The following is a 25,512-nucleotide window of genomic DNA, read 5'->3' as shown; positions in this document are numbered from 1 at the left end:
GCTGGGAAAAGATGAGAGAAACCCGACTGGGCATGTCATGCGAATGAGAGCTGCAGGTGCGTTGAAGTGAAGTGAGTTTAGAGATGCAGGCAGATGCGGCTCCGGCCATGGAGGTCACCCCCAGCTGCAGGCATGCCCGGCTGGCACCCCGGCTCCCCACATCTTACCCCTGCTCCAGTGGGTCTTAGATCAACAACGGAAGCTCCTGCTCGGGATCTCCCACTTTTCTGACTTCATCGTCCGAACCAAACCCGTCTGCTGTGAGCACAAGGTGAACGACAACAACAATGGCGGGAACATGACACAACAGGAAATAACAAATTCCGTGACCTACCGCATCTGCGACCATATCGAGCCTGAAGATGGCATCTGACGTCTGTCCGGCCCGTCCTGAGCCCACGTATGTCACCAGTCCCGAGCAAGCCTTGCAGTCGCAAGCACAAGTTGACCTGAGAGCTGGATGCCGAGCAAACAGCTTCTCGTTTACACAGGGTTTCATTCTGGGCCAGATCTCAGTCGTACTCCTGATCGCAGCCTTCATCAAGTTCTTCATATTCGGAGACCCCCCCTCTGCCGAGGTGACTGCCTCCCTACGAGCCACCGAAAGACGATCGAGGACCTTGGCGCACAAGAAGTCGCTCCTCAGTCTGAGGACCGCCGGGCGGCCGAGTAGTAGGCAACACGAGCAGCAGTCCAACACTCTCAACCGGAAGAAATCCAGCATTTTACGATCCGGCCCCCCGACGCTGACCATCGGGTCCATTCTCAGTAAAACATACTACAAGGTCGACAGTCACCAGCCCGAGTCTCTCGACTGGTTCAACGTGCTGGTTGCCCAGACAATAGCACAGTTCCGCAGCGATGCTCAGCACGACGATGCCATCCTCGGCTCCTTGACCAAGGCCCTCAACAGCCCCTCTCGGCCCGACTTCCTCGACGAGATCCGCGTGACAGAGCTCAACCTGGGCGAGGAGTTCCCCATCTTCAGCAACTGTCGCATTATACCTGTGGATGATGATGGCATTGCGTTCCCACCCGGGAAGCCCTTCGATGCGAATATGGCCACGCGTGAGGGCTGTCGGCTGCAGGCGCGCATGGACGTTGACCTGAGCGACGCAATCACACTGGCTCTGGAGACCAAAATGCTCCTCAATTATCCCAAAAAACTTTCTGCCGTACTCCCCGTTGCGTTATCTGTGTCGGTTGTGCGGTTCAGTGGGACACTATCAATATCCTTCATCCCCAGCAACCCGTCTCAATCAACCCCCACCATGATGACATTCAGTTTCCTGGACGACTACCGCCTCGACTTCTCCATCCGCAGTCTGCTCGGCAGCCGATCACGCCTGCAGGACGTTCCCAAGATTGCCCAGCTGGTCGAGTCGCGTCTCCATAAGTGGTTTGACGAGCGGGCGGTCGAACCACGCTTCCAGGAGATTGCCCTGCCAAGCATGTGGCCGCGGAAGAGGAACACGCGCGGCGGCGACGAAGTCATTGCCGAAGCGGAGAGGTCGCTTGGCAAGGCAAAGGGCGCGGAAATCAGCCGCGAGATGAGGAACCAGGCGAGGAGCCAGGTTGAGGCCGAGGAGGACGCGAGGGCCGAATGGGGCACCGATTCGTCGAGGCGAGACTCTTTGAGGTACCGCCGGCAGCCTAGGGCAGAAGATGTGTTCGCTGGGTCGGGCGCTATGCCCGGGTCGATGCCTGGCGTCAGTGTTGATATGACATGAGGGTCGACCCCTAAAGATGATGAACTCCACTCAGACACAAGGGCAGCTTCACGGCCGTTAGCAAATAAGTGCTTCGGCGGAAGGTCAGTCATCCGGGCGGCACACGATTTCGAGACAACGCACATCGTGACCCCATTGGTCAGAGGCCTAGGTTCAAGATGTGTCGCGACGGACTACATGCCACAGCCAATACGCGATATCTTCAGAGTGTACTTGCGTATTCTGTGCAACGCAAGGCACGATACTGGTATAAAGTTCCAGTCATGTTCCGAAGCCAGCCAGCGACGGTTTCGACATTTGTGGCCGAGCGTTATATGGCGCCTGTTAGAAGCATTCAGTCACAGCGTATTTAGAATAGACTACAAGATAAAATTCAGCGTTGCCTCATCTCGTGCTGTTGTCTGGCTATCTTGGAAGACTCTTTGTGATGGACCGTTCCCATCAAAAAGAACCCGTATGGTCCCAAGCTCTCAGTTGGTAAACCGGAGATTGATAGGCATCGCCAGCAACATGTTGAGGACCAACATTATGGTGGTGGACCAGGGGTGGATGGCAGAACGCCTGGTCCTTCAAGCATTGTGTGTGTGAGATTTTCTGTGGTCCATTTGCTCTGTAATTGCTTCGGTGTGAGAGGATTGGTCTTGATGGAGTTGAGCAGCAGCGGGTGAAATGCTTCTCTTTTCGCTCTTGTTAAATTAGGAGTCCAGATTGTCCTTGAGACCTGGTATTCATAGCACAGAATCCGCACCCAGTTATGAATTTCACTGAATGCCCTGGCAGGGTAAGTAGCACATCAACCAATTTGAGAGTGAAAAGGTTGTGTGCATTGATCCGACCACTTTTGACTGTCATTGCCAACTGATGTGCCCCGTGGAATAGTCCTGCGTAGTCAATTGATACATTCAAGCTTAGTGCTGCGACAAATATGTTTAGATGAAGTCACCCATTGAGACACTATCTCAACACTTCCAGGCCGTTCAGAATAGTGACAAGGAGTATGGGGTAAGTCATATGACTCCGACAGTTTGCACAGCTAAGACCGAATCTCGCTTGAGAAACTACCATCAATTTTGCTTGTAGGGTGACACGGTAATCATGCCCTATTAGAGTGAGACATAGTCTTTTCGTTCAACATACCAAATGGACACGCTCAAGACAGAACATGCATGAGTTCTTTTGTTCATTCCTGTTATATATACACCTAAGATTAAACGACCTCAGCTGACATTTGACAAGAACCTTCCCAAGTCTTCTCATAGCAGGCTCCTAGGCTCTGGGGTGCAGAACTGCAACTTTGCCAGCACAATAGTAACCCTTGCAAAACCATGCCGGTTTGTCCTCCGAGCATGAGATGATGGTCGAAAAATAACAACTCAAAGGCAGACCAACTGGTATTCCGATATGAATGCCTCCCATGCCGCGCGCAAATCCGAGGTTCGCCCTAACGGAGCGTCTGCGGCACAAAATTTTCCGAACGAAACATTATCCTCACGCCTGGAACGCCGCCACCAGAAACAGACAACGCCTTTCATTCTTGTTCGACTTTTTCGCACTAGGGTATCATACTGCGGCGCCTCCCCAGGCCCCACGTATCCGCCTCGCCAGTTGGATGTCCTTCTGCATGATGGTGACTCTCTTCGCGTGGATTGCGCACAGATTGCAATCCTCGAAGAGGTGAACGAGGAAGGCCTCGGCGGCTTCTTGTAGCGCTTGGATCGCTTGCGACTGCCACCTCATCTCCTCCCCTATTGGCCTGAACGACATTGCGACCTCTCGAACCTGGGAATCGCTGTCAGCGTCCTGCTGTTTCCATGCGCCGTGGCAGGTCAGGAGTCGGGGCTTACCAGTCGGGCAAAGGGGAGCTTCAACAGCAGCAGGTCGGTGGTCCGCTGGTACTGCCGGATCTCCCTCAGCGCCTTCGTTCCCGGTCGATATCTGTATTTTCTGCCTTGAGGCACTGGGTCGCCAGCTACGAGCGCAGTATCAGTCAGTAGCCATCCTCCAATGGCGCGCAGCGCAAGAATAGCGGCCCAACTCACGCTGAACATTGCTCCGTCTTCTGGGAGGCATGATGCCCGGTTCAGATCTGAATTCGAGGTAAAGCCCAGCTCGTTGGACAGCAGTAGAAGGTCGGTCGGATGGTCGAGCGCAGGAGGGGCTGCGCGGAGCGGTGCGCTTAGGCTGGGCGCAAAGAGCAACCCTTAGGAGCGTGGAGCGAGGCGGGCAAGGTCCAATGCGAGATTCGAGGGTCGAGAATTAAATATGAAGCACCCGTAGGTATGCGCGCAACAGCCGAGTGGGAGACTTGGGAGCTGGGTATTGTTCAATTGGCGGGAGTGAGCCAAGAGGAGAGAGGTCTGGGTGGCTGGACTATGCGCCGGTACTTTTGAAGGGAGTAGAAAGAGGCGGGCAGGGTGGGCAGGTAGGGAAGAAGCTCTTTACGCGCATGGTCCCCAGCCGAACGCGTCTGGGAGTGGGCTTTCGCGCCAGACCCTTAATTGAGTGGGAAGTCAGACGCCTGGCTCAGGCACAAGGGACACTAGACCACTAAAACGGTGGCTGGGGTCTGATGGACCGTGCTCCCCCCCCCCCCATCTTCGTACATGCTCAGGTACTGATGCTGCCTTCTGTTTGGTTGCAGCCGATTCATGAACCTGCGACCTCTTTATTCTCTTGATGCGAGGATGCACAGTACCCAGGCACGCTAGGTAGGTTCTGTGCACAGATCCAAGTACGGAGACTGCAGCAAATGTTCGTCAGTCAGCCCATCGCTACAACATGGTCGAGGTCTCCTAGTGCTGGTAGTGGTGGATTAGTAGAGATTCAAGGGTGAAATACACGATGAACCTGCGCCTAAGCAGATTCTGGCATAGAGTAGAGCCGTTGGCTTCTGGAAGACTCCCTGACTAACTCTAGTCGACGACCTACCGTATCATAGTAGATAAGTCTAGTAGGCGTTGAGGCGCGGAGGGGAAAATAGGGGCCACATCAGCCTTCGTCATTCCGAGGTGGGCGTCCCGCATCATGTCATTCACGGCTGTGCTGCCGTGTTGAGCATTCACTAGGGAAACAACCCCGGTTATTATTGAGTACCCGTCTGAAAGGACACCTCGACGTCTCACACCTACAATACACCTAGTTATTTCACAACATTCCATACAGGTAGAAGGAACCCTCTCGATATTCTTGGTTTCAAACCATCCGAATCTCCGTCCAACCGCTCATCCCGGGATCGGTGCCGCGAATCTCACGGTCCACTCCCTTTCTCTCTCCCTTCCGATCTGTCCGCCTGCGTTGCGAGACCGACCCGCCGTATGCGCCAGACACCCCCACCATCTATCAACCAGACAGACTCTACCAACGCAATCATCAGCTATCAGCATTTCCTGAGCAACGAAACCAGCCGCACATCATGGAAGGAATGATGGGAGAAGGCGACCGCTTCCCGCTGGAGCAGTGGTTCTGGGAGATGCCCGTTTGCACCAGGTGGTGGACCACCGCAACCGTCGTCACCAGCGCACTGGTGCAATGCCAGGTCGTCAACGCCTTCCAGCTCTTCTACAGCTATCGCTCTGTATTCATCAACGGACAGGTAAGACACCCACCACGGCCACGCGCCTGCGTCGTCCGGTAAGCCAGCGGCACTGACCATCGTGAATCGCAGTACTGGCGGCTCCTGACAACATTCCTCTACTTTGGGCCTTTGTCCCTCGACCTCCTCTTCCACGTCTACTTCCTCCAGCGATACTCCCGCCTCCTCGAGGAGACATCCGGCCGGTCACCCGCGCACTTCTCGTGGCTTCTCCTCTACGCCATGGCGTGCCTGATCTGCCTCTCGCCGCTCGTGTCGATGCCCTTCCTGGGCCACCCTCTCTCGTCGACATTCGTCTACATATGGTCGCGGCGCAACCCGGACACCCGGCTTAGTTTCCTGGGCCTGCTGGTCTTCACCGCGCCCTACCTGCCGTGGGTGCTCATGGGGTTCAGCCTTGTCCTGCACGGCACAATCCCCAAGGACGAGATCATGGGCGTCGTCATTGGGCACATCTGGTACTTCTTCAGCGACGTCTACCCGCCGCTGCACAACGGCTCCAGGCCGCTGGACCCTCCGATGTGGTGGAGGCGGCTGTTTGAGGGCAGGAGAAACGACGACACTGCTAATGCCATCAACCACGAGTTCGCGGTCGCTGGCGCTGAGGTCGCTCCTGAAGTGCGGTAGTGGATTGTTTACTGGTTGTTGCGCATACGAGATCGATTTCCGACACACATAGTTACGGCGTTACGGATAGTGGGCTAGGAATGCTTTTGCGCTGGACATGAAGCTCAAGCAATTTAAAAAAAAACATGGGTCTACGGGGCGTTACGAGTTCACACAGATATCGCGGGCCGGATTGCACGTCCGCAAGACTGGGGGACTATTTGGATGTCCTCGCTTGATCGTTGGTCGGCTGGAACGTTTTCCAGCCCAAGTAGACTTGCATCGATAAGCCACTCCATTATTTTCAAGCAGAGTCCGAATAGATTTGACAATATATTCCAACTTGAATCATTTCACTTCAGAAACCACCACCAAGTCCTGAGATAATAAATGGTCCGTAATTATATGTTCGGTGAGATCCTATATTTTCAATTCAATGCGTCCGGCGATTGCTTTCCCTCCCCGACTTCGATGGCCATTCAGCTCAGGTACTGGCTCACGTATCCCTTGCGGTGCGGGTTCTCATCCAAGTCGCCGCTCCTGTTCAATGGTGTCCACTTGGGCTCCTCCTTGAAGAGCCGCATGGCATGGACAAACTGCGTACACGCATTAACCAGTCAGCCGTGCCCTCCTTCCTTATCCCTCGGTCAGAAAGCCACTCACATTTGTCTCATCGGTGGTGAAGCGGTGGTATATCCCGGGCGGCAGGATGATGAGGTCGTCCTTCTCGAGCTCGATGCGCACCCACTCGTCGCCCTCGTTGCGCACGTCGAAGTATCCGCGCCCGCCGCGGATGTAGCGGATCTCCTCGTCCTCGTGCAGGTGCTCGTCGAAGAAGGACTTGACCTTCGCCTCGTAGGCGTCGCCCATGTTCTGCGGCGACACCTTGACCTCGTCGCGGTTCTTGTAGCCCCGCTCGCTGGCGAGCGCGTCCACGTCCGCGATCGCCGGGATGTGGTAGTAGAGCACGCCCACCCTCGCCAGCGCGTCCGTGGTCACGGCCTTGCCCGAGTCGTGGGGCTGGCGCTGGTCGCCCTAGATTGGGGGAGGGGTCGAGGTCAGCATGTGTAACGCTGCTGTGTGGGGTGGTGGTGGTGGCATTTCTATATTGGCGGTGGCAGCGAGGTGCACCTTACCGGCTGGTTGTCGTAGAGGTATGCCTTCATCTTGTGCGAGTGTGTGTGTGTGTGCGTGCGAGAGTGGCTCTGAGCGGAAGGCAGTCCTGGTCTTGGTGAGTTTGAATGCACAGGGCAGCAAGGCGAGCAAATTTCAAGGCTGCAAGATGTTTTAGAGGGATAAGTCGGTATCGGAGTGGCCTGACCACTTATAATAAGGTCTTGCTGGTGTCGTCGACGTCGCTAATGAGAGTGATGCCCAACTTGGCCTCTCTCATTGGTCACAGTGTAAAACCCGATGGTCTGGCGTGCTCGCTCAGAAATGTGACGTCGGCGGGGTCGGGTTCAGAGGCTCTACACACACAGTTAAGCTATTACTACAGATTGCAAGGTTCTCGAACCTTTCGTTGTTTATCGATCAATCATCAGCTAATTCTTTTTTAAGCTTTTTAGCTCAAGCTTATTGCTAGAAGAATACGAGCAGATAACCTTCCTTTTTTTTTTTTGGAAGAGAAAAAAAAGCAAGTAATACATGATGAAAGGATGCGTGACCGTGATATTTCCGGACCACCCCAGTTTGGGGCCCTCAGGCTCAGTTCGATTGGGGCGAAGAGTTGTTTGCAGTATGCGCTTCTTTGCCCTAAATTGTTGTGACTCTGTGGCCTGTGACAAGTGTTTGGAATTCGACCGCAAGCACGGCAACTGTACGTCCGTTATGTCCGTACGAGGAGCTTTGCTTCCACCAATACAGCCAGCGCCGGCTTCGTTACTAAGAATTGAGTTCGGGTATCAAGACATCCACCCACTCCTCACCCCCAGGCGTGCGGGGACAGGCCTCCGATTTTCCTTTGCAAGTGCCGACCCGTCAGCGTGGTTCCAGAGCGTGGCACCGCCATGTCCGGCCGTTCAATGCCACTACGGCTACCAAGATGGGATGACACGAGGAACCGACGCACTCGCGCATAACGAACCACACTTGATATTACCGCGTGAAACCCTCAGCCTGGGCGGAGATTGGGTCAACGGCTGTTTCAACCTCGCTCATCCCAACGATGATCTGCCGAATGCTATGCCAAGCTAGACAGCCAATCCAATATAAGACAGCTGGGAGCAGCATCCCACAGATTCCTCGGCAAGTGGCCTTCTAACAAATTCAACCGCGAATCTGCGCTGGGTATCGACATCGGGATATGTCTCTGTCCCTGCTCGTGCTCATGTCAATCCTTCACCACAATTAGCCTCGAACGCTCGGATATCTTCCACTTCACGAGGAGCTTCAGCGCCAACCAACATGGCCTCGGGGAGCTCATTAGATCTAAATTCTGAGCAGGCGAGAAAACTGCAGCTGCCTGCAAGCTGCGATCCGCCCCAACCAGGCAGCGCAACAAAACAGCAAGTATGGGTGGTGAGTGGATCTCTCAGAAAGCGACAGCATACAGCCTTCGTCGTCTGACGCATCCTATAAGGTTTTTGGCGGTACCGGTCACATGGGCCGGTCTCTTGTGAAGAGCGCCCTTTCACACGGAGACCTAGTCGCCAGCGTGGGCCGGAATTTTGAGTCGCCACAGCCTATTGATGCCAACCTGCAAGATCATTGTCTCAACCTGCAATGCGACGTAAGGGCGCGGGACTCGGTGACTCGCGTTTATGAGCGCGCACTGGAGCACTTCGGCCGCGTTGACATTGTGGCCAACTGCTCCGGCTACGGCGTCATTGGCGCTTGCGAGGACCAGGATGAGCATGAGATCCGCAACCAATTCGAGACCAACTTCATGGGCACTTTGCATATCCTCCAGGCCATTCTGCCGTATTTCCGACAGCAACAAGCCGGCCGCTATCTCATCTTCAGCTCTACCTCGGGGGCACTGGGAGTTCCAGGACTGGGCCCGTACTGCGCGACGAAATACGCGGTGGAAGGCCTCATCGAGGCCATGCTTTATGAAATCGACGCATTTAACCTGAAGGCCACGCTCGTGGAGCCGGGTCTGGTCCGGAGAGACGAGCCAGACTCACAGACCAACCCGCTCCCGACATGGGGCCACTTCCTTATCAAACCCGCTAGCGAGCCATATAGCCAGGAGTCCTCACCAGCACTACATGCGAAGAGGATGGTGACGTGGCTTGGGGACCGGCAGCCCACGAGCGCGGTAAAGTGCGCGGAGCTGGTTTGGCAGCTAGGACACTGCTCGTACCCTCCACTGCGGCTGTTACTGGGGAGTTATGCCATCGAGAGCATCCGCGACAGGCTCAGGTCAGTGACGGAGGAGATTGAGGACTGGAAGCATCTAAACTTCCCCGTACCGCCGGGTGAGGAAGGCTCACCAGAGGCGGGGGAGAAAAAGGTCATCAAGGAGGAGACAAGCGAGGAGAGGGGCGAAGATCCCGCCGACTTGACAGATCAGGGCGACACAATCATGGCTGCTTCATAGGAGGAAGATAAACCCAAGCGGTGAAGAGGAGGACATATGAGTATGAAAATAGAAGATAGTTCTTAATAGGTTAAATTGTCTACTGCATTTTCCGTCATGTAACATGCACACATATATTGTTACTATCTTGGAGGCTTTGATGCTTTGTGAGGAAAATGACAACCCGCATGCTTTGATGGCCATGTCGAGGCAGGGCCTCGTACACCTTGTGGCAAGTTGCCCTGAGGATCCATAACAGAGGTCGTATTCACTTATTCGTTTGTGCCACATGTAGAATGCTCCTCATATTCGTTACGCTGAGGTATGGAAGAATGCATCTACTGTACAGTCCATCGGCAAGACTCTTTTACTTAGTAAAACGAGTGGCTCGTGTTCATAATTTCTGGGGCAGGCATGTGTTCTAAATTTACAATACACCGCCCAGAGATGCCCTGCCGAGGCGTGAACCTGGGAACCTAGACATCAGCCACTAACCTTGCAGTGTCTGAGTATTAGCTACCTGGGTACCTGGGTGCCTAGGCCCCTCCCCCATCCGGCAGCAGTTGGGAAAGGGGCGTGCATGCAGGTGGTCTAGAAGCCAGAATAATTTGTTAACAGGTATCGCAATCAATCTGCTCCCTTTTTGCGCTGCCACCATTCTGACGCGTCTCCCTTCCTCCACCGCAAAGTGAAGAGCAAAACCAGACTTCTTCAGCAGCCTCCCGCGAGCCATTGTGACCAGTTCTTGCTCGCAACTCTGGACCGCCGCTCTCAACTGGCCACACTCTGTCTCGTCGACTTCCTCCGTCCTGTCCATCCGAGCAAGAAACCTGGGCTCACTGTTCGACAACATCCAGCCCCTGAACTTGACTCCCACTGTCTCTCGTCCACCGTCCTTCGTTCAACTAGCGTGCATTGGTCTGGAAAGATAAGAAAAGGCTTTCAAGATGTCCTCAGACAAGAAAAGCGATGACTTCGTGTTGCGCATGCCCGAGAGGGGCGATTCCTTCCGCGAAGAGAAGGACAGCTTTCTTGAGAGGAGGCCGTCACACAGAATCAGCCCTCCTGGGCTGCACGACAAGGTCGCCAAGCTTCAGAACAACCCTGGCGTCTCAATCCTCGCGTACTGCCTGTCGTCCATCTCCATGACCGTGGTCAACAAGTACTGCGTTTCTGGCAAGAACTGGAACTTGAATCTGTTTTATCTGGCTGTTCAGGTATGGGTGGACTCGCGCAAGGAGACACGCAAGGAGGATCCTGCTGACCATTGGAATAGTCCATTGTCTGTATCGCTGCCATCATGATCTGCAAGAAGGGAGGCTTGATCACGAGTTTGGCCCCTTTTGATACTGACAAGGCCAAGAAATGTACGTCCAACAACTGTGGTTGAGCTGGGACGCGCCAGAGACTGATAGCTTCCAGGGTACCCGATCTCTCTGCTCCTCGTGGGCATGATCTATACGAGCACCAAATCCCTCCAGTTCCTGTCGGTTCCCGTCTACACGATCTTCAAGAACCTGACCATCATCGTTATCGCATATGGAGAAGTCCTGTGGTTCGGCGGGGAGGTGACACCGATCGCCCTTCTTTCCTTCGGTCTGATGGTTCTCAGCTCCGTCATTGCTGCATGGGCAGATATCCAGGCTGCTCTCTCGGGTGGATACGACTCGTCTGTTAGCGTGTCGACCCTGAATGCGGGTTACGCATGGATGGGTATGAATGTCTTTTGCACAGCGTCATATGTCTTGACCATGCGCAAGGTCATCAAGAAGATGAACTTCAAGGACTGGGACTGTATGTGGACCCCTATTACAACTGTTGCCAGAATGAGGGAGACTAATTTGGCACAGCGATGTTCTACAACAACTTGCTTACTATTCCCACGCTCATTGTTGCTTCTCTGATCTTCGAGGACTGGAGCTCTACAAACCTTCAACTCAACTTCCCTGAGGAGTCCCGCAACGCCCTGATTATCGGTATGATCTACTCTGGTCTGGCGGCCATCTTTATTTCGTACTGCTCGGCCTGGTGCATCCGTGTCACCTCTTCGACGACGTACTCCATGGTCGGCGCGCTCAACAAACTGCCCATTGCTGTCTCGGGTCTCATCTTCTTCGCTGCTCCTGTCACATTTGGCAGTGTCTCGGCCATCTTCCTGGGCTTCGTCAGCGGCATTGTCTATGCGTGGGCAAAGATCCGATCGACCGAGCAATCCAAGAACTCGCTCCCGACGCAACAGCCCGTGATGAGCGCAAGTTCGCAGAGCAACAAAGATGCTTCCATGTCATAGAAGAGCTAGAGGCGAATGATCTTTGAAGGTGTCATCATGGTCGAGCGCACTTTTTTGCATCTGGTGCGAGCTTGAAGCTGGCACTGCTCAACCGTGGTCTCATAAAGCGTCCATGATTTCGAAACAGGCAAGAGCTGAGGCATCATGTTCAGGGTCTTATCCTTGTATATCAGTTTACTTTCCCATTCTTGCTCTCTGGGTTTCTTCCTGGGATAGAACTGGGCGACCGGACTGTGTCCTCTAAGCCGTCGCACGCTTGTATGACTATTACAGGTTTAATGATGGATGCAACACGCAGAAGAGGTGCAGTTATTGGGAAGGCGTTTAATGGGTCCGATGGTAGAGGGCTGATGTGCCGAGAGTCAAATGATCACGAGGCGCCAAAGGCTGGCGTCTCTAAAGACACAAGGCGCTATGTGTATATGCATGCTGCGAATGAAGTTTATACTACCAATTAATTCATGACGTTACGATGATTCGGCTGGTTCAGAATGAATTGTATTTACCCTCATGGAAATGTGAATGACTAAGGACAATCAAGGTAGCCAAATGTCGTATAAGTGCGGCTTTCCAGGACTGAATGTACTGGGCCAAATGACCAAATCACCAAAACAAACGCGTGCACTGCATTGCTCACATTGTCCAGCTGATGAAATTGTTGCAACCATTATAGCATGGGCATGTTCGAGGACAGATGCTCTATTGGTGGTGGCTAGGCCCACCGCCTCCCGAAAATAGACAGAAGACAGTGGCGCATGACATCACTTTAGGCAAGGTGTAGTGTGTACCAAGCCCCGGGTCTCAAAAAGCTGTCTCGAGTCGTGAGGCTTCAGTTGAACCTCTCAACAAACAGAATTAAGTTTTCGCCGAGATTCCCCTACACAGGACAACAGTCCTACCATAGCCACCTGCTTTGGCCCCAACCCTCTTATCTGTGTCTTTTCCCCCGTAGTATAGATTGGAACACGCCATTGAGAGGCATGGACTGACGAGCCGCCAACCCATAATCCGAATTTCCCACGGCAACAATCCCTCCCTCGCGTTCAGGATGTTGCCCTACATACACGCTCGTGAGCTTCTGGCCCAGACTTGAGGTCCATTTCAGATGTTCATATGCTGACTTTAGTGACCCACCAGCCTTTGTGTACCTGGCAGGCCTCGTTGGTGCCGGTCCCGATGAACGTGAGCTGATGTGCCTCCCTGAGACTCATCGTGCCGAGCGCTCTGTATAGGACTAACTCTTGTGACCTAACATAGTCAAGCTCATTTTCTCGATCCTGCTTTCATACCCACTAGCAGGTCTCTTGAAGCGAGTCCCTGATACGACGCCGGCGTACAAGAACCTTTTCTCCGCAGCGTACGTTCTGAACTTCCCGGACAACTTGACCAGGCGGGAATGAGGACTGGATGAGACTGGGACTGTTTCCTGACTAACATGTTTTCTTTGTAGGGTCGGCATCTTCTACCTAGTCGGGCTCTTTGACCTCTGGGCTGGCTTGCGTACAATTCTCATCGCCTCTGGTGGCGCATATGGCATCGCCTATTCTCTCCGTGGAAGCCCCTACATGCCATGGGTCGGCTTCGTCTTCCTCATGGTCCACATGAGCGTCAACCAGCTGGCTCGACAGTTTGCTAACGACCCGTCGAGTGTGGACATCACGGGCGCGCAAATGGTCCTGGTCATGAAGCTGAGCGCATTCTGCTGGAACGTTGCGGACGGCACGCTCCCTGAGGATCAGATGTCAGACTTCCAGAAAGACAGGGTCCTGAAGGAGCTTCCTAGCCTGCTGGACTATGCCGGCTATGTCTTCTTCTTCCCCTCGCTGCTATGTGGGCCCGCAATGGACTTTGCTGAGTACAGGCGGTGGCTTGACACCAGCATGTTCGAGGTGCCCACGGCCGTGGACCCAGCCAAGAAGCCTCCGACGCGCAAGAAGCGCCGGATTCCGCGCAGCGCCACACCTTCGATGTGGAAGCTGGCAACGGGTCTTGTATGGATCATATGCTTCCTCAATTTCTCGGGCTGGTATAATACAGACCTCCTCCTGGACGACAGCTACATGGACTATAGCCTACCCCGGCGGCTCTGGATACTTCACATGACCAACTTCACCGCACGTATGAAGTACTACGGCGTCTGGTCCATGACTGAGGGCGCCTGCATCCTGGCGGGCCTGGGATACAACGGCTTTGACCCCATCACTGGCAAGATCAGCTGGAACAGGCTGAGCAACATTTACCCTTGGGGCGTGGAGAGCGCACAGAACACAAGGGCGTACCTCGAGAACTGGAATATCAAGACAAACCTGTGGCTACGGCACTACATCTACTTGAGGGTCACGCCAAGGGGCAAGAAGCCTGGGTTCAGAGCGAGCTTGGCGACGTTCGGAACCAGCGCGATTTGGCACGGCTTTTATCCTGGATATTACCTCACGTTTGTGTTGGCTAGCTTCATCCAGACAGTGGCGAAGAGTAAGTGCCGTCCAAATCAAGGCAAAGGTCCCAGTTATACCAGGAGAACTATGTATTGACAAGCTGTGGTAGACTTCCGACGGTACTTCCGCCCCTTCTTCATCGACCCGGCCACACAGCAACCCACATCTCTGAAGCCATACTACGATTTCTTCTCCTACCTGGTGACACAGTCGGCCTTCTCCTTCGTGACGACACCTTTCCTCGTGCTGGGCTTCGCGGACAGCATCAAGGTCTGGGCAAGAGTCTACTTCTACCCTATCATCGGCGTCGCGTTAAGCATGGGCTTCTTCGCTTCCCCGGCCAAGCCATTCCTCAAGAAGAAGATCGAGGAGCGGAGCTCGGCTGCGGGCGTCCAGCTGAAGAGGTCAGCCTCCACGGAATCCCTCACGGCTGGGGGTAGCCGGGATCGTGAACCGCTGGTGGGGCCGGGATTGTCTTCTGACATCAACCGTGATGTTGGCGAGATCGTAGGTGAGGCTAGGATACAGTGGGCTGAGAAGCAAAAGGAGTTGAGGGCGAGGAGTTTCAAGGTGAAGGACGGAAAGGCGATGTAGTAATGATGTGTTGAGTGTGGAGGTGTTGCGTGCAACCTGGAGTCCATCTGACTCTAGGTGCGGCAAACTACCAGCCCAGGGATGTTTGGCCTCGTTATCTTGAATGATCTGGGGTAGGTCACAGTCCAGGGGCTGGAAAAGAATAGAAAACCTCGATCTAAATCGAAAGGAGTAGGATATGTAGCTATCCATCCCGAGTGATAAAGTGGGCCAGTCCGAAGCGGAGACCACCAATGTCAGCTACAAGAGTTGTATTCGCTTGCAGTACTAGCCTTAGAGATGGTCTAATAATTCATGCATCCTGACTGAGGATTTGCAAATGATATAGAGGAACTACAATATTGAGTATGTGGATGTTGAATCTCGCTGTCCATCAGGTACCTAAGTACTTCCGGGAAAGCTCTTCGATCAACTGAGTTGGCCCGTGGGCTTTGTAGCTTTGGGGCGGCTCCTTGCAGGGTGGCAGCAACTTAACGCGTCGCGTATCCGTTATCCGTGCTGCAACTGGCGGGCGGCACCTTTTTAGGCAAGCAGTTGGGTGAACCTCCAACTTTTCCCTCCTGCAATTGCGACGGCAGCTCGCAGCACCCTTTCAGCGTTCTCCTTTTATCAACCATTTCCAGGCTTTCAAGATGTCGATGTAGGTCTTTCACTGTGGGAAATTCCCAAAACTTGCCCCATGAATCCCATTTCGATTGCACTGCAGTCGCACACATGGCGAACCGAGCTGACGAGATGGCCAACCTCAGGGAGAGCTTCGACCACATCTACTTGGACCTGTCCAAGGAGAGCGGCAAATGCCGATTCTCAGAGGCCGGTCTCGGTTGGAAGCCCGTTGGCGGCGGCGATGCAGTCACTCTCGAATCGAGCAACATCGCCGGCGCACACTGGAGCCGAGCTGCGAAAGGCTACGAGGTCAAGATTCTGCAGCGGAACTCCGAGGTGATGCAGCTCGATGGCTTCCAGCAAGAGGTTCGACACACACGCATGCGTTCCCTCGTGACCTGAAAACCCTGACACATGCGACAGGACCACGAGCGATTGACCCGAATCTTCAAGAATTGGTACGGCCACGCGCTAGACACCAAGGACCACTCGCTGCGGGGCTGGAACTGGGGCAAGGCGGAGTTTACAAAGGGCGAGCTCACCTTCAACGTCCAGAACCGACCAGCGTTCGAAATCCCTTATTCCGAAATTTCCAACACCAACCTGGCAGGCCGGAACGAGATCGCTGTCGAGCTTGCCAACAATGACGGGGAGAAGGCCAACGGCCACGCTAGCAAAGGTCGTAAGGCAACCGCAGCTATGGACCAGATGGTTGAGATGCGGTTCTACATCCCAGGAACAACTACCAAGAAGGAGGCCGAGGGCGAGGAGGCTGCCAGTGACGCCGACGAGGAGGAGGTCCAAGCTGCGCAACTATTCTACCAGACCCTGTTGGACAAGGCGGACATCGGAGATACGGCTGGCGATACCGTCGCCACATTCCAGGATGTCCTGCACCTTACGCCCAGAGGCCGCTTCGACATTGATATGTACCTCCAGTCCTTCCGACTTCGCGGCAAGACGTACGACTACAAGGTGCAGTACGATGCTGTCAAGAAGTTCATGGTCCTCCCTAAGCCGGATGACGTTCACTTCCTGCTCACCATCGGCTTGGATCCCCCTCTGCGCCAAGGCCAGACGCGGTATCCCTTCGTGGTCATGCAATTTAAGAGGGACGACGAGAGTACCATCGACTTGAACATGAGTGAGGAAATGCGTAAGGAGCAATATGACGGGAAATTGGAGTCGCATTACGAGGAGCCCATGCACCAGGTGGTGACTAAGATCTTCCGGGGTCTGTCCAACAAGAAGGTGTCCACGCCTGCGAAGGACTTTGAGACGTGAGTCCACCTACTTCAGGCTTTACTATTGATTTTCACTAATGTTCGGATAGGCACCGTCAACAGCAGGCGATCAAGTGTACCATCAAGGCTAGCGAGGGCTTCCTTTACCTGTTGGAGAAGGCTTTCATGTTCGTGCCAAAGCCGGCCACGTATATTTCCTACGAGCAGACACAGTCTGTGACGTTCTCCCGCGTCAGCGGTGCAGTGTCAGCTCTTTCCACTTTCGACATAACAGTGCAGATGAAGGGTGCCGGATCACAGCAGTTCAGCAACATCAACCGGGATGACTTGAAGGCGCTCGAGTCGTTCTTCAAGCTCAAGGGCCTGCGGGTCAAGAACGAGATCGACGAGGACGAGAAGCTGCTCAAGCAGGCACTGCGGGCACAGGAGCTGAGTTCGGACGATGAAGTTGTCGGCGGCGGAGCGGACCGCGGCTCAGCAGATGAGGACGAGGAGAGTGTTGATGAGGACTTCCACACCGAGTCGGAATCCGACGTTGCTGAGGAGTTCGATTCCGACCACGAGAGCTCTGGGTCCGGCAGCGGATCAGACGCGGAGAGCGGAGTTGCCGATGATGACGACGGTGGTGACGAGGATGAAGATGCAGACTCGCCCCCCAAGAAGAAGAAGAAGACGACCTAAGTTAGCTGGGCTATGAGCTGGGAGGCTCAGCGTTGAAGACGGGAGAGGACAGGATAGGCGTTTTACGGCATATGGACTATCACGAAATGTTCAGGGCAGCATTGAGTTTCTTAATCGCGACAGGGGACGTTATTCTTTTTTCATCAGAAGGTGCATGAATATTCTGAAGATACCGAGGGTCTGTGTTCGCGCAAGAGGCAATCGGTGCCAGGGCAAATAAAACTACTTTTTCAGGCCGCTGGGCGACAGGCTTTGTTTGTATATGTGTGTGAGACTAGTGATAAAGAATATGCAGGCTTCAGGGATGGACTGGCTCATACAGCTAGCAATGAAGGCGATTGCAGAAAGGCAGTCAATCAGGCAAAGTCTACGGGATCAGCGCCTGGATGTAGTCTACAGCACAGCAACAGCAACAGCGCATGAAGGGTTTGGACGAACAATGCGGCACGTGGCCGTGTACCGTCCGTCAGATCAGAAGGAAAGGCCTAGTGGGATGGAATGCGACGGGTGGCATGGATGACAGGATTGACAGGCCCAGCCCCGGAGAGCCGCTGCAAGCCCTTTATTTTGAATGCCCCACCAACACCAGGTACTTTGCTTGTCGTGCGGATGGATACCTGCTCCAAGGTAGCAAAGCACGCCTACCGCCTACCGTAGTAAGATATCCCGGAGTCCAACCCAACCCAACCCTCTCGGCCCTGCTGCTGCTTTGTCCACTTTCCACGCCCAATCGATCCCAACCCAATAAATATCAACAGCTACCTTGGTCTCTCTCACTGCACCTCCGCGAGGCAACCTAGGTCCGCGGCTGTGTGATTTGACTTTTTGCCGAGCGCGTACCCTGTCCTGTGCTGCCTGCCTTGCATCTCTTCTGCTCATCCGGCCCCAGCAATGAGCCTCTGATAATTGCCCCGCCTCCACCCACGATACAATGCTGCATGCTTGCCTCCAACAAACGTACACGATCCGCACGTCATAGCAGCCCTCGTGCCAACTACTTACGCTTTCGAGCTCGACGTCCCTTTCCCCTGGCGAATCTCCCCTGAGGAGCTTGCGTCAGTATGGAGAGCCAGGTACGGGCAGATTTCTCTCTCTCTAGTTCCCGGCCGACATCTCCTTCTGAGCGACCATGTGCTCGTGCTCGTGCTTCGTTTCCCTTACCAGCTGGAGCCCTGGAACTGATTGTGAGACCACCGTGGTACAGATCGAGAATGCTATCGAGATAGCATGGAACCCGCAGTCCGATCAGGCTCTCAAGCAACAGGCCTTCTCGTTCCTCGCCAACCTGAGGTCCGACCCACGAGGATGGCAGGCCTGCGTTTCTCTATTCGTTCGCAACCCTCAGCCGACCGAGGTCATCCGTGTCGTCTGCCTGGAGGTCATAAACAACGCCATCATAATCGAGACCGACTCGCATCAGCTGGCAATTCTAAAGGATACCTTCCTCGACTATGTCAAGCGGACCTACGCCACCAACCCCGAGCAGCTCGACTCGCCCACCCTCCAGAACAAGCTGACACAGACATTGACGTTTCTGTTTGTTCGGCTGTACAAACAAGGATGGGAAAGCTTCTTGGATGACTTCTTGTCCATGACCAGCCTGCCCGGAAGCGACAGGAGGGACAACCCGGCCGGGTGCATCCTATACCTACGTATCCTGCTTGCTGTCCATGACGAGATAGCAGACCAGCTGCTCTCCCGCCAACCGGACGAGGCGAACCGCAATGTTGACCTGAAGGACCTCGTGAGGGAAAGGGACATGCAGAAGGTTGTCCGCTCTTGGCAGGAGATCCTGGCGCAGTATCAGAACCAGGATGACAAGATCATTGAGATGACCCTCAAGGTCCTAGGGAAGTGGGTTCAGTGGATTGATATCACGCTGGTCATCCAGCAGGACATGATCAGCCTTCTACTGCCTCTCATCGGACGTACCAAAGGGGACACCGACAAGGTCCGGGATGCCGCTGTCGACGCCTATACAGAAATCACCTCGAAGAAGATGAAGCCCGGTGACAAGATGGAATTGATCGGGTTCCTTGGCCTTCGGCAGATCGTCGCGGAGCTTGTCAACAGCCCACCACTGAATCAGTACAGGGGCACGCCCAAATACGATACTGACTTGGCCGAGGCTGTAGCAAAGCTCGTCAATGTGGTCATGACGGACGTGGTCAGGGTGCTTGAATCGTTCAGTGAAGATATCGCTCCCAAGGCGGAACAGCACTTGCATGACTTCCTTCCCCTGCTGCTTCGGTTCTTCTCGGACGAGTTTGACGAGGTCTGCTCCTCTGTCATCCCCTCCCTTACCGATGTCCTCACCTTCTTCCGCAAAATCAGCCCTATGCCCCCTCGATACACCGAGTTGCTTCCAAATATCTTGAATGCCATTATCATGAAGATGAGGTACGACGAAACTGCGTCGTGGGGTCACGAGGATGAACAAACGGACGAGGCAGAATTCCAAGAACTCAGGAAACGGCTGCAAAACCTGCAAAAGAGTGTGGCTGCTGTCGACCAAAATCTTTACATGGAGACCCTGAGCAACCTCGTTGCGAACACGTTCCAGACGCTTGACCAGCAAGGTTCTCAGATGGACTGGAGAGATCTGGACCTGGCCTTGCATGAGATGTATCTGTTTGGCGAGCTTGCCCTGCCAAATTCGGGGCTTGTGGGAAAGTCGCAGCCTAGCACTGCTGCTGCCGAGAGGCTCTTGGTGATCATGTCGAAGATGGTAGAATCAGGTAAGTCACAAGTGCAGTATTGCCATGTGTTTCTTCCATATACTCACGGCTTCTTATAGATATCTCCAACTTTCCACACCCTGCAATCCTTTTGCAGTACATGGAGATCTGTGTTCGCTACGCCGTCTTCTTCGAGAATCGCCAGGAGTACATCCCAAGAGTGCTGGAAAACTTTGTCCGCCTCGTTCATCACGACCACGTTCGAGTCCGCATGAGATCGTGGTACTTGTTCTACCGCTTGGTCAAGCAGCTGCGTGCCCAAGTGCAAGGCATGACAGAAACTGTCATTCAATCTATTAGTGACTTGCTGGCCATCAAGGCCGAAGTGCCTGGTGATGAGGCTGACGACGACATGTCCTCCGACGAATCCGACCATTCGGCGGATGCCGCCTTCACCAACCAGTGCTACTTGTTCGAAGCCATAGGCTGCATTTCCTCTACTAACGGCACTCCCATCGCACAACAAGTACTGTACGCTCGGACAATTATGGAGCCCCTGTTTGCGGATATGGAACAAAACTTGCCGAGGGCAAAGTCGGGTGACACGCAGGCGATTCTTCAAGTCCATCACATCATCACAGCTCTGGGGATATTAGCTCACGGGTTTGCTGATTCGTCGGCGGGCAACAATATGAACAAACAGCCTCCGCCACCAAAAGAGATATCTGAGGTTTTCTCTCGTGTGGCGGAGGCTATTCTTGTGGCACTCAAGGAACTGAACACCAACCGTGAAATCAGAACGGCCTGCCGCTCGGCTTTCTCTCGTCTTCTTGGTGCGCTTGGGGCGACCGTGCTGCCTCAGCTGCCGCAATGGATTGAAGGCCTGCTCTCCCAAAGCTCATCGCACGATGAGATGGCCATGTTCCTGCGTCTACTGGAACAAATCGTATTCAACTTCAAGGGTGAAATCTACGACATCCTCAACTTGCTGCTGACACCATTATTGCAACGCATCTTCGAAGGCCTGTCGCAGCCAGCCAGCGGTACTGACGACGAGATTCAACTCGGTGAGCTAAGGAGAGAATATCTCCACTTCATCCAAATCATACTCCAGCACGATCTGGGAGGAGTGCTCGTGAGCGAAACAAACCAGGGATATTTCGAGTCCCTCATCTCTTCGATCATGACGCTTGCCAGAACGGTCTCGCACGGCAACATGTCTACTAGCAGATTGGCTTTTGGCCTGATGATAAAGATGACATCGGTCTGGGGTGGCCCGGACGTTGCTGCTATTTCAAACAATCCCACACCGCCCACAGGTTCTCCAGCACCTCTTATTCCGGGATTCGACACTTTTGTCATTGAACGCTTCCACCCCATCTGCTGGGAGGTCCTGAGGGACCCGCAGTTTAATCCGTCGGACGCACAAACTAGACAGGTTATGAACGAGATTGTCCAGCTAGAGCAGACCATCTACGCCAAGACCGGCGACGCCTTCATTCGGCACTTGCAATCAAGCTTGTTCCCAAGCCTGGGAATAGACGGGAACGAGTTCTTGCAATGCCTGTCGACAGACAAGAAAGCTTTCCTCAACTACCTCACGAGGCTAAGTGGGGGCAAGTAGGACATTCCCGTGTGTCGGCAATTAGATACGTCGATTTCTGGCGTCGAGGTTTTAATCTCGCGTCACTACCAGCAGGCTCAAGTCCATGACTGACATTGTGCTTGTCCGCGACTGGGCTGTCATGGTGGTCGAAGTTTTCCGACCAAGCGACATACATACTTAGTTTGGAGACAGAACCATGCAGGCGCTCGAGATGTCAGTGTAAACATGTGTGCAGCATGCGCTGGGACAGAAATACATTTCGGACCCCAGGTGATGGAGAGAGGGAAAGAGAAAGAGCGCAGGGTGGGTGGAAGATGCGATCATGTTCGTTTGGATGAATAGATAGAGAAAAAAGATATCCCCCCAATCCGATTTGCATAAAGAGCTGGATTTAATACGTTGCGCACTTGAGACTGAATGCTGGTGATGAACTTATTTTTGATGTGACCATACTAGAATCAGCTGAGTGTTTTGACAACGACTAGGCATGTAAGTAGCCAGATACGCAAGTAACTGATTCACTTTACCATGAAACCTATACTGATAGTTCTGAACTCGGGGTCTCTAAAGCAAACCGTCCGCGAAGATCGTTGTCTAACCCGTCGTGTCTAACAATCTTTTCAGGGGTAAAGGGGAAGCGCAAAGGCTTGAGCTTCTCCTCACAAGTGTACGTACGGTGACAAATGAGACTGTCTTCAGGAGCTCATTGAAAATTGACTAGTGATCTGCAAGATGTTGCCTTTGATCAAGCGCATGATCAAGCACGACAGAGCCAGATGTACCCAGGTATAGTTCTAAGTCAATCAGAGTCTGGAGAACTCGTGACCTTATCATCTAGGCTGGTCCGTTTCCTGACCAAAAAGTTGTCTGTACACCAGAAGTGTGCCTCAATGGAGATTCGTAGGGCACTAAAAGAGTCATCCAGGCATTGCTACTTGTTAGTCTGTTGTCTCTTCTCCTAGTACTAATACTAGCATTACTAGTTGACCACCTAGTAGCTAGCGACAGGCACAACACAATTATTCCGATGAGTCGGAAAGCCAGTATAAATAGTCTCCATGTGCGAAATAAATTGACTTGGACAAGCCGCGAGCGACATAACTGATTCCTGGTCTTGTGACCCCCATTTCTTCCAAAAAGCTGGCAGGCTAGTTTTCCAGAGCAGGCCCTGGTTCAATCTTGTCCACGACAAGAGTCAATATTTTGAAATTAAGTACGCTCTGTAATCACCCTACCACTTTGTTGCTCGAAATTCCCAGGTGGGACATATATGAACGGGCGTGCTCTCCATACGCGGTCCCTTTCCTCAGCTTTCGCCTTCGCAACATCAGCATCCCAACTACACATTCGTTCAAAACCCTCACTATACAACGCTTTCACTTGTCTCTTGTGACATTCAAATCAAGGACAACATTCTTGGCCTGTGTCTCTACACTCTTACACCGATCAACATCGACATTACACCCACCCTCTCGGACGCGAAGGAGCTACCACCACTTGAATCCCCGGTCCAGTAGTACCACACATTTTGGGCCTATTCTCTTAATTGTCACCTTCGCGCTCAAGTCATATCTCAGAACACGCCACATACCGTGGACCACTCAAAACCACGACGCAGCCCTCTTCTCGGCCAGTGAACGAAACAGAAACACGGAATCTCCAGCCTCGAGCACAGACCGGCAAAATGCAGGCCATCGAAGGCGTCACTGCTCGAACTCAGAGCCCAGCTCTATCACTGTCCACCCTGATGGCCGACGACCTCGTCGATAAGACGGGAATCCCTATTCCACTTGAATACCGAAAACTCTGGGTGACAAAAGCCAGCGAAAATGATAAGCGGCTTGGAAAGCTTTCCGGAGACGATCTCGACGCCATCCACCACCACATAGCCCCCAGCGCAATCCAAGAAGAGAGAGCTTCCGGCGCCAGCTACACTTATAGCGGATTCCCCACAGACGACAAGCACGCGGGGCTCCGAGACGCGAAGATTGTGCCTATCAGACTCAACCTCGACGCGGGCGAGGTCTTTAACTCTTTCGCAGGCGATAGGGCACTGCAATTCAATGACTTCACGGCCCTCTCATCAAAGGGGCTTCCTAGCGAAGCCAGACCTGAGACGCTGCAGCGGTGGCGGATCTACGACAGGAAAGGGCGAATGCTGAGACACTACCCCTCGCACTACCTCGTCTGGGAGGATCCCGTTGACAAACGCCTGTACGCGAGGGTGCCCAAGCCCCTCGAGGGATTTAGCCGTGGGGCCTGCGACCACTGCCGGATTCACGACCAGGCTCGCGAGGACGAGTATGTCGAGTACGTGGACGACCGGCCCCAGGTCGACGGCATCCGCGCGATGAGCACTGGGGACACGGCCGTCACCCCATTCTGCCTCTGCAGATACCACTGGTGGTTTATCTGGTCTGGAGAATTGTTGCGGCCCAGTCAGGTCCTGGCGATTGAGCTGCTCGTGGGTGGGGATCTTCGAGACCGGTGGGGGCTTTCCCACATGCGAGAGTTCCTCCGGTTCATGGATTGCCGCATTAGAGACCTTGAGGCCTTGGCTGACAATGACACATTGGGAGGACAAAATGATACCGGTAACAGCACCCAGAGCACGTCAGGGCTCACACTTCCACACCCAAATGCTTCCGGAAGATCGGCGCGGTTGAGGGTGCTTCGTCGGCTTGCCATGTTGGCTGCCCTTCGCCATGGAGTACCACTGCCGCCCCCTAAATCGTGTTACGACGAATTCTTCGCCGCGAACGGGAACTCGATAAGGCCTGCGCACTCCGAGCCGAGTGTCGACGCATCAACGCTGGCTCCTGAACAACGTACCAAAACTCCAGTAGGATTTGTGGAGTCATTACAGAAGATATTACAGACAGACGACAGCGTATCGACACCGGCTCCAGAATCCCCTTCTGACGCTACAGTCGGGCCAGCTGGACCGCCACAGACGGATGGCAGCGCACCGAAGTCCGCGATGGACTACGCCGCAGCGGCTCGTACCGGCCTCAACGGACAGCCCGCCTCCTTTGCCGACGAGGTCATTGCGCCACCCCACTCGGCAGCGGCTGCTCAACAGCAGGCCAACGGTACGCCGGCGCCGGCGCCGGCGCTGACGCATGATGGAGGACCGCCGCTCCTGCCGCCGACAGAGCCGTTGGCTATGAGGAAAGGAAAAAGAAGAAGAGGAACAGGGGCAAGGGGAGGGGGAAGAAGGACAATATGGAAGGGGAGGGAGAAGAAGGACGATATGGGCAGAGACGGGGACATGAACGGCAGTGCCAGCGGAGTTGGGGTATGAAAATTCGCTGAGCGAGGACATCATCTGCTGTGTCAGGCAGAGGACGAAGGAAACAGGTCTTGAGAGAAGGGGAGGGGAATAATATGACATAAGGAAGCTCTTGTCGGGAACAGTGGGCTCTGCGTAGAAAAGGAAAAGGAACAGAAAAGATGGTAAAGGGGGAGAGGAAGGGCGTGAAAGATACAGGAGGAGGCCAGGATTAAGCGAAGAAGACCACGACAGTTAAGCACACGCACAATTGCAGAGCTGTGTTCGGAGGTTGTAACAATTCACACGGGCAGCGATCCAAAGGAATAGAAACGGAAGACGTGTTTGGATTATTGCGGGCTGGTGATGTATGAGGTCAACTGAAGTCAATGAAGGGGTGCAAAGAGACGTGGGACGCGAAGGTACAAGATATATTCGGATGCAAGTTATGGGGCTTCGAGGGAGCTCGAGGTTGAACACAAGTCCCGAGGATCGCTGGCATGTCCGATTCGACAATATAGCGAGAGAGAAAAGTATTGAACACAAAGGCTCGCCCGGACGAGGTTTTGGATGCTTACTCAATTGTATACCTATGATCGCTGCGAGGGTTCCAAGTTGATTTGACGACTTGTGAGACTGAACTTTACATTTGGTGA

General features: G+C 53.8%; 10 protein-coding genes across 10 annotated transcripts; 8 read left to right on the top strand and 2 right to left on the bottom strand.

Moving 5' to 3' along the window:
* Positions 1–362: 362 nt before the first annotated feature.
* J7T55_007517 (maintenance-mitochondrial morphology protein 1) lies at positions 363–1,730 on the top strand (the record flags this gene model as incomplete). The annotated part of the gene is made up of 1 exon (XM_053144288.1): positions 363–1,730. The coding sequence occupies one exon, from the start codon at positions 363–365 to the stop codon at positions 1,728–1,730; it is 1,368 nt and encodes a 455-aa protein (XP_052993207.1).
* Positions 1,731–3,290: 1,560 nt separating this feature from the next.
* Positions 3,291–3,800, bottom strand: J7T55_007516 (histone H3-like centromeric protein cse-4; the record flags this gene model as incomplete). The annotated part of the gene is made up of 3 exons (XM_053144287.1): positions 3,291–3,509; positions 3,575–3,699; positions 3,770–3,800. The coding sequence occupies 3 exons, from the start codon at positions 3,798–3,800 to the stop codon at positions 3,291–3,293; spliced, it is 375 nt and encodes a 124-aa protein (XP_052993206.1).
* A 1,342-nt stretch (positions 3,801–5,142) lies between these two features.
* Positions 5,143–5,949, top strand: J7T55_007515 (uncharacterized protein; the record flags this gene model as incomplete). The annotated part of the gene is made up of 2 exons (XM_053144286.1): positions 5,143–5,322; positions 5,395–5,949. 2 exons carry the CDS (start codon positions 5,143–5,145, stop codon positions 5,947–5,949), a joined length of 735 nt encoding a protein of 244 aa, XP_052993205.1.
* Positions 5,950–6,407: 458 nt separating this feature from the next.
* Positions 6,408–7,094, bottom strand: J7T55_007514 (uncharacterized protein; the record flags this gene model as incomplete). Its single annotated transcript, XM_053144285.1, has 3 exons — positions 6,408–6,524; positions 6,592–6,963; positions 7,065–7,094. The coding sequence occupies 3 exons, from the start codon at positions 7,092–7,094 to the stop codon at positions 6,408–6,410; spliced, it is 519 nt and encodes a 172-aa protein (XP_052993204.1).
* A 1,347-nt stretch (positions 7,095–8,441) lies between these two features.
* J7T55_007513 (uncharacterized protein) lies at positions 8,442–9,472 on the top strand (the record flags this gene model as incomplete). The annotated part of the gene is made up of 2 exons (XM_053144284.1): positions 8,442–8,448; positions 8,577–9,472. 2 exons carry the CDS (start codon positions 8,442–8,444, stop codon positions 9,470–9,472), a joined length of 903 nt encoding a protein of 300 aa, XP_052993203.1.
* A 926-nt stretch (positions 9,473–10,398) lies between these two features.
* On the top strand, positions 10,399–11,741 carry J7T55_007512 (uncharacterized protein; the record flags this gene model as incomplete). The annotated part of the gene is made up of 4 exons (XM_053144283.1): positions 10,399–10,668; positions 10,728–10,818; positions 10,874–11,245; positions 11,302–11,741. 4 exons carry the CDS (start codon positions 10,399–10,401, stop codon positions 11,739–11,741), a joined length of 1,173 nt encoding a protein of 390 aa, XP_052993202.1.
* Positions 11,742–12,789: 1,048 nt separating this feature from the next.
* Positions 12,790–14,770, top strand: J7T55_007511 (uncharacterized protein; the record flags this gene model as incomplete). Its single annotated transcript, XM_053144281.1, has 5 exons — positions 12,790–12,811; positions 12,879–12,923; positions 12,999–13,098; positions 13,192–14,213; positions 14,286–14,770. 5 exons carry the CDS (start codon positions 12,790–12,792, stop codon positions 14,768–14,770), a joined length of 1,674 nt encoding a protein of 557 aa, XP_052993201.1.
* Positions 14,771–15,402: 632 nt separating this feature from the next.
* On the top strand, positions 15,403–17,301 carry J7T55_007510 (uncharacterized protein; the record flags this gene model as incomplete). The annotated part of the gene is made up of 4 exons (XM_053144280.1): positions 15,403–15,410; positions 15,520–15,742; positions 15,800–16,656; positions 16,710–17,301. The coding sequence occupies 4 exons, from the start codon at positions 15,403–15,405 to the stop codon at positions 17,299–17,301; spliced, it is 1,680 nt and encodes a 559-aa protein (XP_052993200.1).
* Positions 17,302–18,430: 1,129 nt separating this feature from the next.
* J7T55_007509 (uncharacterized protein) lies at positions 18,431–21,603 on the top strand (the record flags this gene model as incomplete). Its single annotated transcript, XM_053144279.1, has 2 exons — positions 18,431–20,039; positions 20,099–21,603. The coding sequence occupies 2 exons, from the start codon at positions 18,431–18,433 to the stop codon at positions 21,601–21,603; spliced, it is 3,114 nt and encodes a 1,037-aa protein (XP_052993199.1).
* Positions 21,604–23,269: 1,666 nt separating this feature from the next.
* J7T55_007508 (uncharacterized protein) lies at positions 23,270–24,889 on the top strand (the record flags this gene model as incomplete). The annotated part of the gene is made up of 1 exon (XM_053144278.1): positions 23,270–24,889. The coding sequence occupies one exon, from the start codon at positions 23,270–23,272 to the stop codon at positions 24,887–24,889; it is 1,620 nt and encodes a 539-aa protein (XP_052993198.1).
* Positions 24,890–25,512: the final 623 nt, after the last annotated feature.

The sequence above is a fragment of the Diaporthe amygdali genome (assembly GCF_026229845.1).
Source record: "Diaporthe amygdali strain CAA958 chromosome Unknown NODE_16_length_960263_cov_65_539585, whole genome shotgun sequence".
Taxonomy (NCBI): domain Eukaryota; kingdom Fungi; phylum Ascomycota; class Sordariomycetes; order Diaporthales; family Diaporthaceae; genus Diaporthe; species Diaporthe amygdali.
The sequence above is the reverse complement of the archived record's forward strand: the minus strand, read 5'-3'. Positions and strand labels throughout refer to the sequence as shown.